General features: G+C 40.5%; 2 protein-coding genes across 2 annotated transcripts; one reads left to right on the top strand and one right to left on the bottom strand.

Moving 5' to 3' along the window:
- The first annotated feature begins 5 nt into the window (after window positions 1-5).
- On the top strand, window positions 6-2,440 carry tmem199 (transmembrane protein 199). The gene is made up of 6 exons (XM_038692332.1): window positions 6-418; window positions 594-667; window positions 944-1,033; window positions 1,236-1,278; window positions 1,424-1,536; window positions 1,736-2,440. Exons 1-6 carry the CDS (start codon window positions 235-237, stop codon window positions 1,829-1,831), a joined length of 600 nt encoding a protein of 199 aa, XP_038548260.1. The 5' UTR covers window positions 6-234; the 3' UTR covers window positions 1,832-2,440.
- A 1,630-nt stretch (window positions 2,441-4,070) lies between these two features.
- sebox (SEBOX homeobox) lies at window positions 4,071-9,005 on the bottom strand. The gene is made up of 3 exons (XM_038693404.1): window positions 7,566-9,005; window positions 6,838-7,043; window positions 4,071-5,883 (listed from the first exon to the last, which is right to left on the bottom strand). The coding sequence occupies exons 1-3, from the start codon at window positions 7,843-7,845 to the stop codon at window positions 5,176-5,178; spliced, it is 1,194 nt and encodes a 397-aa protein (XP_038549332.1). The 5' UTR covers window positions 7,846-9,005; the 3' UTR covers window positions 4,071-5,175.
- Between the last annotated feature and the right edge of the window lie 257 nt (window positions 9,006-9,262).

The following is a 9,262-nucleotide window of genomic DNA, read 5'->3' as shown; positions in this document are numbered from 1 at the left end:
GTCATCGTGTCACAAGGCAAACAATATGGCTGCTTGCTTGGTGTTAGCTGTCGTTAGCTATTAAACGCTGAATTTCAATGTACGGTAAAGACAAGTTGAGTCGTTTTCTTGTAAGCATGTGTACGCCGGCACCTGTTGCTTCACTGAGAGCACGCTTGACAAAAGGTTTATTTATCTAGACAGCAGTGTCGCAGAAAATCTGATCTCCCGGTCAGAGTCGGCTGCATTAAAACCATGGCCTCGGCATTTGTCGTCGGTGATACATTCAGAAATAAGGTTACGGAGTTATTGGAAAAGTCTGACTCGTCGCTGCCCCAGCGACTGAGAGAAGAACTGGAGGAGACTCTTGCAAAACCGGAACCAAAAACCCTGTCCTTCAGTACAGCGAGAAAACTCAGGAAATGGCTTCAGGACAAAGGTAAAGCCTGGTATCTGAAATGTATAGTGATACTGTTTTCTAAATTAGTCTGATGGAGTCACACCGGTGAAACCCATGGTTAGGAGTGGTGTGATGTTCTGCAATATAATAATTCATACTGTAAGCTATGCCAGTAATATGTAATGACTGTATATTGTGTATGGTTTTTCACTAGGACATCCTTTCTACCTGCACGAGTTGTTGGAGGAGAGCTCACTGCACCTTCCTGAGGTCGTGAAGCCTCCCAGAGTAAGTGAAACTATGGACGTGCCTTAACTTGTCATATTGTATATGTCTGTTTAACCTTTGAAACATCCATTAGTGTAACGCAACAGAGGCAGAAAAGCTGTCCCCCTACCTAAATCACAGTTGGAATTCGACAAAGGAGTCCAATTTCTTTCAACTTGTCCCTTTATACTTTGAGTATCATCCTTTCAAATTGAGGTCCAAAGGTCTTAATGTAAAACCAATATCATCAGGACCAAGCAACTCAAGTTAAGCTGTGACTTTTCCCTCTGGCTGCAGAACCCTGAGCTAGTGGCACGTCTCGAGAAGATTAAAGCCAAACTGGCCAATGAGGAGTACAACAGAATCACGCGTAATGTCAACACTCAGGTACATTTTTATATGATGTTAACATTAAAGTCATCTCTGGTTCTTAGAAGCCAAGATGTGATTTCATGCAATGAAACATGATAGAAATGTACTCTGTGAGTGTGTGTATATATGACACAGAGAGAGATCCAGTCACAGACTGAAATGCACTGTTAAAGCTTATGTTTTCTACTCATGGTGTGATATCTTTGCTTGTCTGCAGGACATCAACCGCAGTGGAACATTAGCAGATTTTGGACAGCAAAGTTAGTGTGATACACATTTACTGTTTAATCTCATTACAAGTTCAATATGATATTATCACAATACCAGCAAACAGAGACTGAATTATAAATGCATTACTTTGAAAATGAACTTTATCTGACTTTGTTTCCCCTTCTCTTTCTCCAGTGCGATCGGTTAAAGCTTTGGTTTTGACCATATTCAACTTCCTGGTCACTGTGGTTGCTGCTTTTGCCTGTTCATATATGGGAAGTCAGTACCTGTTCACTGATACTGCAGCGGTAAGAGAACAATTAGTTTAACATGTATACTTTACATGTAGCTGCCACTTTTTTACATATAGCTCCATGCAGTTAAACATTCACTGTATTTTGTGATGTTTTTCTATTGGATTGCATTACAGTGAAATGTGTATCAGATGTTTTCTTCTTTAAGTTGTTTGACTTGTGCCTTGTGTGTGTCCTGCTTTTTGTTTTCCAGCGAGTAATAGCAGCTGTGATTGCTGCGTCTGTAGTCGGGCTTGCTGAGCTGTATGTGCTGGTCCGGACCATGGAGGGGGAACTAGGGGAACCATAGCAGCCCTACCAAGCCTACTGATTCAGAACAGACATTTCACTTTGCCATGAAAACTTTGTGGACTTTTTGCTATATATTTGACAGGAAACTTGGTGGACTTTTTGAGTAAGAATAAGTTTTTCAAATTTTCAAATCAGTGACATTTTTTAGCACAAAATGAAAGCTGGAAAATTACAAGAAAGGACACTGGTTCAAAAAGTGATATTTATTATGTTTTCTTCGTTCTCCTTGGCATTGCCCTATAAAAATATGTTCATTTACTTATGATTCCCTCCATTCTTTGTCAGATGTGATCATATGTTTGTGTTCAATAAACTCATCAGCACTAACTAAAGCTAATTCATCAAGCTGATAACTGTCCAGTTAGTGTTACCTTCCCTATAAAGTAGATTTTGCTCGTCTGCACTTTGTACATGTTTGTTCAGGAGATATGGAAACACTGTGACATTGTGAGGACACTGGAACTTGATATAACACTGTACTTATTTCAATTTGACTTCACTGTTAGTTTCTGTTTTTAGTTTGTGAGTTACATATATATCTAAAACGGCCCATTAACATCTGTATTATACAATTATTGAGTATTAAAAGGGAAGGTGTTTTTCTGTATCTGTCTTGTCTGTGCCACTCAACCCCAAACACATTTCTGCTAAAGACAAAAATGTAACAAACAGGTCACAGACATAAAGTAATTTCAGATGGGCACTGTAGTCTTTAGAAAATGTTCCTCAAACAGGAGGAAATGGTGCATTTGTCAGGCACTACTTTTAGCCACTGACTAATCCACACATGGTGCTCTAGTGAGTATCTGGAGCAGCAGAAACGTTTCTGTGCAATTGAGTCAAAGTAAACTAGAGTGTGTGTGTTCATGATAATGAAGAAACGTGACCCAGTGCAACAAGTTCACTCAAACATGTGCCATTAAATTTGGTTGGTACATTCATGCTCCCCAGGGGATGAATTGTAATCACTTTGGTGATGCTTCACTTTACATCTAGCAACATCAGAAGATCATTGGTACCCATCTCCCGAGCATCAGTGATATCGGTGAGGTGAGGTGCTTAAGCAGAGCCCGAAGGATACTAAAGTACAGTACCCACCCAGCCACAGCCTGTTCACCCTGCTGCCTTCTGGGAAGAGATGTAGAACGTCCAGCTGCCGCACCACCAGACTGCAGACCAGCCCCCCCCTCCTTTAAGGAGTGTTAGTGATAGTCATGATTTACTTTTCCTCAAGCATTCTCAACTGAGCAAACTATCCACCAATGAAGGCCATGACAAGGTAGTAAGCTGACCTTGAGTGAAGTTATTTTGTCGAGTTTTATGTTGCCGTGTAGTTGCCCTTGTTTTGACTCTTCTAAATAGCCCACCAGCCGTGGCATCAGTTAGTAATGCTGTTATTTTATCAGCCGTCTCCAGCTGACAGATGTGGTAATAATTGTCCTCTGATTTGCTAGCCTACTATATCTTGTTTAAAGTGAATTATAGAGTCAGCCAACACATGGAAAAACAAGCGATTATTGTACCCCAGAGTTACAGTAGCTCTGATGGAAGACTTATCATTCTCAGAACAATAACACCATGGATCTTATTTCAAAACAATTCCAGTGCGACACAGAAGATCGGTTTTCTCTGATCCCTTCTCCAGATATGAATTCATATTTTTTGCAAACTATCATATCCTCTTCTTATTAAGTCCTGCCATATCAGTGGAAAGATTAAAATATGTAACTACATCTGGAATACAAAAAAAGTATCTTCCTAAGATCTGAGATTTGACACCCGGATTAAAGGTTTATTGAAAGATTATTTGGTATTAAAGATGATTATGATATGCAGAGATCGCTGTCCAGCGCTGGACGAACAGTGTGCTACTGTCTGTCATATTTGCCTCTGTATTATGCCTCTCATTTAATAATTCTAAACTTAAATCCAGGCAGAATTACAGAGCCTGTAAGCTGATAGAGCCTGAGCTCTAGCTTTAATTTAGTTCTTATTTTTTTTATTGTTTTTCCTTCCCTCTGTCCATCTAACCCTCCTGGTACTTACAGTACAGAGAGATATTTTGACTTAGAAAATAATTATTTCTGTCATGGTATCTTACCACATGAATCATTTTAATCACGATGTTTTGAAAGATAATACTCCTGGGGTCGCAGCATTAAACATGCAACAGTTCAGCTTAGAGAAGGAAAACAAGAGCTGCCGTCTGTGACAAGAATCCATGTCAAGCACTTCAGTGATTTCACTGCTGGGTTTATTTGAAAACATCAGAATGAGACTGGAAACGTGCTGTGCTGGAAAAAGTCCTGAGACCTTTTCACATATTTTTACAGTCGCTTTGGCTCAGTTTTCATTCCACAAAGAGTTTCAATTTGCTAAACTTTTACATAACTCTCAAATCAAATTAGGTAATACCCCTTAGAGTGCATGTATCAGGGAATTGCATTGCAGTCAAACAGTAGCCACGTCTCATCCAAACACAATCTGTGGTGGTCATTTCCTCAAAATAATACAAATAACAATGAAGGAAAAAAGGTGCAATTCCAGCAGAAGTCAGCATTTGTAAAATGTAGTGTAAGAATGACTTTTGAAAGTGTTCAGTTTATTTATTGGACATGTTGTATTGTTGTAAATATTCAGTAGATAACGTAGTCCAAAGTCTGATTTGAAACTTGAACAGTCATATAAGACAAAATGATGATTGTGATCGAACTTCACTGCGTCAGTTTACTCTCTACGTTCTGTATCGATCTATTCAAGTCGCCAAATCCTACATACATCCAATAAGCTACAGTAATGCTGGAAAACATCGCTATGACAGTACATCACAATTTACAGCAACACACAATACATTGAAACATTTGACATTTAAATCTCCACCACTGCCATTATTTTTGACATGAGCAAAATGAACGTCACATGTGTGACTCAGTGATGCTCAGTTGTAAGCAGTGAAACGTGTGTTCCGAGCCCGCAGCATGTGATTTAGTGTTGACTGTTTGCATTTGACGTTTTTCACGCTGAAACTCTGTTGTGAAAACTGAGCCAAAGCAACTGTAAAATACTGCGAATTGAACCGGGGTGAAATGAACCAAATCACTCCCAAACATATTTCAGAACATGACTGGAACATAGTAAAAAGACAGGACAAGGACAAGCCAACAACCACTTAAAACAACTCTGAAGTATATAGAGGTTTGAGGAACCACAAGCTCAACACACAGGACAGACAGAGGAGGCGTTGTCAAGGGAAACACTGATAGAAATGGAAGCCCTATTCAGCTACAGCTATCCCTGTTGACTTACAAAGTATTCATATTTCCCGAAGTTCATCCAGACTGATCAGAATTCCAAAAAGTTGGTGACAATTGCAGCGTTGTAGATCAGGTCTGAGATGTAGCCCATGGAGGTCTGTGGTCCCATTTGTGGGGGGTGATGGTGTGGGTGGTGGTGACCTTGGCCCTGAGTTACCTCCCAGTACACCGACTGAGGGTGGGAGGGGACTACCTGGTCTACAGAGGTGTGACCTCCACCCCTGGCGCTGCCTCCGTACATGGCCTGATGAGCACCAGATGGAGCCATACTCTGGGGTTTGAAGTTCCTGAAGGCCTGGTAGGAGTGGGTGGGGGCCGCGTGGTGAGGCTGCCTGGTGATGGGCTGAGGAAATGACCCAGGAAGGAAGCTGGGGATTGCCGGTCCCAGGTGCTGCCGCTGGTGATGGTGGTGGTGGTGGTGCTGCTCCTCCTCCCAGAGACGAGACTCTGATGGCTTTGAGGAGCCGGGCTGCGGGTGGAGAGACGAGGAAGATGGTGGAGATGATACCGGGTTGCTGTAGATTTGGATCCAGTCGGAATAAATCTGCGGGACGTCTTCACAGGAGTGGGTCTGCTCTGGCCTGAATATGTCTGCCAGGGTGGTTGAGGCAAGGAGAGCAGATGTCACGGGCCCAGGGGAGGGATCAACAACTCCTCTACCTCCCAGGACGGGCTTGGTTGACTTGGGGAGTCTCCCAGTCTTGATACTTCTGGCTCTTCTGTTTTGGAACCACACCTGTGGAAAATGGAAAAAAACTTGTAATGTCTGCGTCATATTAATTGCACTTTTGGTGAACTGTACCAGAAGATTCTCCATATCTACCGCCACCTCTGTGCAGGACCACCAACAAACATAGCTAGAAAAATATTTTTAAACAGACAATAATGCCACTAGAGCTAGCTGTAAAAACAACAGAAAACCATGATCTGAGCATGGGTGTCATTTACACTGGGGACGCTGGGGACATGTCCCCACCACTTTTTGAAATGGCTGATTTTGTCCCCATCTCTTTTTTAAACCATAATTTGGTTTAAAAAAATGTTTTCTGAAATATAGCTTGCAGTTAAATGAAAATTAAGAGAAACATGCAATGCAATTAAAAAATAGAAGAAACAAATGTACATTGTCCAAAAAAAGTAACTTAAGCTAAAAAAAACCAAGCTGCTGATTATAAAATGATCCAAAACCGGGCACCAATCAGTAACTTTAACAACTTCTTGACAGTTTCTTTTACTTTGTTTTTCGTTCTCTCCCTGTGACCATGACAAAAGAGGAGGGAAGACTAAATCAGGCCTACATATGTGCTGCCTCAGGGATGATATAACATGAGAAAAGTTGATCTACAGGAGAAACAGATCTGAAAGCAGCACAGAATGACTGAGAGCTGCACTGACTTAGATTCTACTACATTTATATATTTTGAAATGTCACCTGCCATCTGAAGTTTGTGTTTCCTTTTACATAAATAAAAACATTTTCACCATAAATTGGTGCAGAAGCGTTCACCAGAATGCAGGAAATGAAGTGTTTAAAGATCAGAGGCCCCTCCAGACCCCCATTCACATAGCCTATCTTGACATTGACTATATCTTTGAAACACTGTTTAAGGATCTTTTCATCTCATTCTCTGAAACTAATATCGCATATCGTGTAGTCGTTTTTGCACAGAGCCCTGAGCAGCTCCCTCACCTGTATCTTGCTCTCGGGCAGGTGTGTGTGCGCGGCCAGCCTCTCCCTCAGGGTGATGTCCGGGTAGGGAGTCACAGCGAAGGCCTGCTCCAGCTCAGACAGCTGGGCTCGGCTGAAGATGGTCCGCTTCCTTTTCCTCTGGCCCTCCGTCAAACCGGCGGCCCTCTCCGGCTCCGGAGAGGACACCCCGGTCTCACCCCGGACATCTGAGAAATGAAAATGAAAATGATTAAAATAAAACAAAAATGCATGTGCTTATGAAATGAAAAGGGCTAAATTAGTAGGAAGGAGATGATAAAATTTAATTTTTGATGAGGAAAACATGTTTCAGGTGGAAACGAGCTGTGATGCTTATTAAAATGGTCACAAGGGCTGTTTACCAAAACTATACTGTAGGCTAATACACCATTTATTTATTTTTACATTTTTAATAATTTAAAAATGTCATATTAGGCTACTTCATTATTTATGATTATTTATATTTGTTAGGTTTGATTTATTGGCTACGATTATTTGTTTTTAAGTCTTCATTTTATTTAGGCCTACATAATTATTCTGTGTGCCGTTTTAAAAATGTCACACTGATCGAAGTTCTTTTTAAAAAAAAAAAAAAAAAACGAATTATGTTCATTCAAAAGAGTTTCGTTGTTGTCTCGGTGGTTTCTCGAGCAAACCTTGGCGTTGATGAGGGAGGTGCAAGAAAAAACTAAATGTGATACTGAACGCACCTTTGCAGTGATCCTGCTCTCCATATAACGCCTTGAACCCCATCATCTCTTTCTGCTGGTTCTGTTTGAGGAAAGAAAAGTCTGAGTCCAAGAAAAGAGCCATAACTCCACGCAGAGACACGCGCACGTCCACTGCTCGGCCTCCACCGCTGCTGACAGCTGAGGAGGCGTGCCCGCTTCTTATACCCAGATCAGATGGCACACCCCACACCCCACCACCCCGCAAATCCAGGTGTTGTTCACCTCTGCCTCTAATCCCTAGAGGAGGATCATGCTGCATTGCATGATGTGTTCTTCAGCCGCTCTGCTTGTATTTGAAGAGTTTGGGGGAAATATGGCGTTGTGCAGCCTATCTGAAAATCAATAAAGACATGTGTTGTTCTAACAATAACAGACTAAAGATCAGAGGGAAAGCAAAGGCTAAAATCCACATTTATTTGCGAATTAATGTGGCGCAGAAATATGATTTCGTGTGGGAAATGCTTTGGAAATTATTTTATGGTTATAAAATCGACCAAAGGTTGTAAGAATGTATAAATAAGAATAAATTGAGTCTTTACAAACGGAGCAATGTCCCGATGACAGAGTAGCCTAGCTATTGGTGTATTCATTCGTCTTATTCTGCTCTTCAGCTACTGGCATTTATTCTGACACCAGACATGTTAAACTGCTCTCTGTATATCTAATGTGTGGGACACCGTTTCTAAATAGACTGAATAAAAGGTTTGTGTGAAAAGTGAAAATAAATTACTCAAGGAGATTACATAAAAAACTATTAGCAGTTCAGGCACCTAAGAATATGTAGCAAGGATGATTCATATAGAGGGTTTATTATTATATTCAGAATATAATAAAATAATCTTATATCTCTGTGGCCTGCAAGATGTCACATATTTATATACTGCTGCTTCTGTCACACTGACCCCCCTGTTCAAAGCTTGTTGTTCATGAGTGCTGAAGAGATCAGAAGAGAAGTGGACTGATGGGTTGTTCATTTGTTCTACATTTTATCTAACTATATTACTATATTCTTTCTGATAGCCTCCACAAGCTGATACAGCTGCTATAGGGAACATATTAGCTTCTGGGATATAGTGCATATGTGTATATATACATGTTTTTTATTATTTCTTTTCTACCTCAGAGTGATCTAATTTCCCTTTGGGATTAAACAAGTACTTCATCTATGTTATCTTATTAATTGTTTGGCCTATAAAATGTCTGTCTGTCTGTCTGTCTGTCTGTCTGTCTGTCTGTCTGTCTGTCTCTCTGTATTAACTGTAATCCAGAAGTTACAGGTGAAATGTCCTCCAAAATAGTAAACTCCTTTTTCAAGAGAATTACAAACAGATGTCATTTAACAGACTGGTGTCTCTGTTCAATCAGCTTTCAGCCTTTTTTTGTCTAGTTGACATTATGTTCTTTTCTCATTTCCTTTTTTTAATATCCTAGTGTCTTGGGATGTTATAATCTGTTCCATCCTTCCTTTTTTAGTAAAATGCAGAAATGTGTATCTTTGACATCCAGAAAGCAACACAATGTCCACATCAGTTCAATTAATTTATTTCATTTCTATATCTCACCATCACCTTAATAACAGAATATCACAGCATGTGTGGATGCAAATATCTGTCAGCAACCACCTGCATTTTACACACAATTATATTTTCCTAAATATGTCATCAGATTTTCTGCTG

The sequence above is a fragment of the Micropterus salmoides genome, unplaced genomic scaffold, assembly GCF_014851395.1.
Source record: "Micropterus salmoides isolate LMB-PRFRI ecotype aquatic unplaced genomic scaffold, ASM1485139v1 Ms_hic_scaffold_3, whole genome shotgun sequence".
Lineage (NCBI taxonomy): Eukaryota > Metazoa > Chordata > Actinopteri > Centrarchiformes > Centrarchidae > Micropterus > Micropterus salmoides.
This window is presented reverse-complemented; position numbering and strand designations above follow the sequence as displayed.

Coding starts and splice junctions, on each gene's coding strand:
- tmem199 (XM_038692332.1), top strand. CDS start 235: ATGGCCTCGGCATTTGTCGTCGGTGATACATTCAGAAATAAGGTTACG. Junction 668..943: donor AGGTCGTGAAGCCTCCCAGA/GTAAGTGAAACT, acceptor CTCTGGCTGCAG/AACCCTGAGCTAGTGGCACG. Junction 1,034..1,235: donor CGCGTAATGTCAACACTCAG/GTACATTTTTAT, acceptor GCTTGTCTGCAG/GACATCAACCGCAGTGGAAC.
- sebox (XM_038693404.1), bottom strand. CDS start 7,845: ATGCAGCATGATCCTCCTCTAGGGATTAGAGGCAGAGGTGAACAACAC. Junction 7,044..7,565: donor AGAGCAGGATCACTGCAAAG/GTGCGTTCAGTA, acceptor TTCATTTCTCAG/ATGTCCGGGGTGAGACCGGG. Junction 5,884..6,837: donor TGCCCGAGAGCAAGATACAG/GTGAGGGAGCTG, acceptor CATTTTCCACAG/GTGTGGTTCCAAAACAGAAG.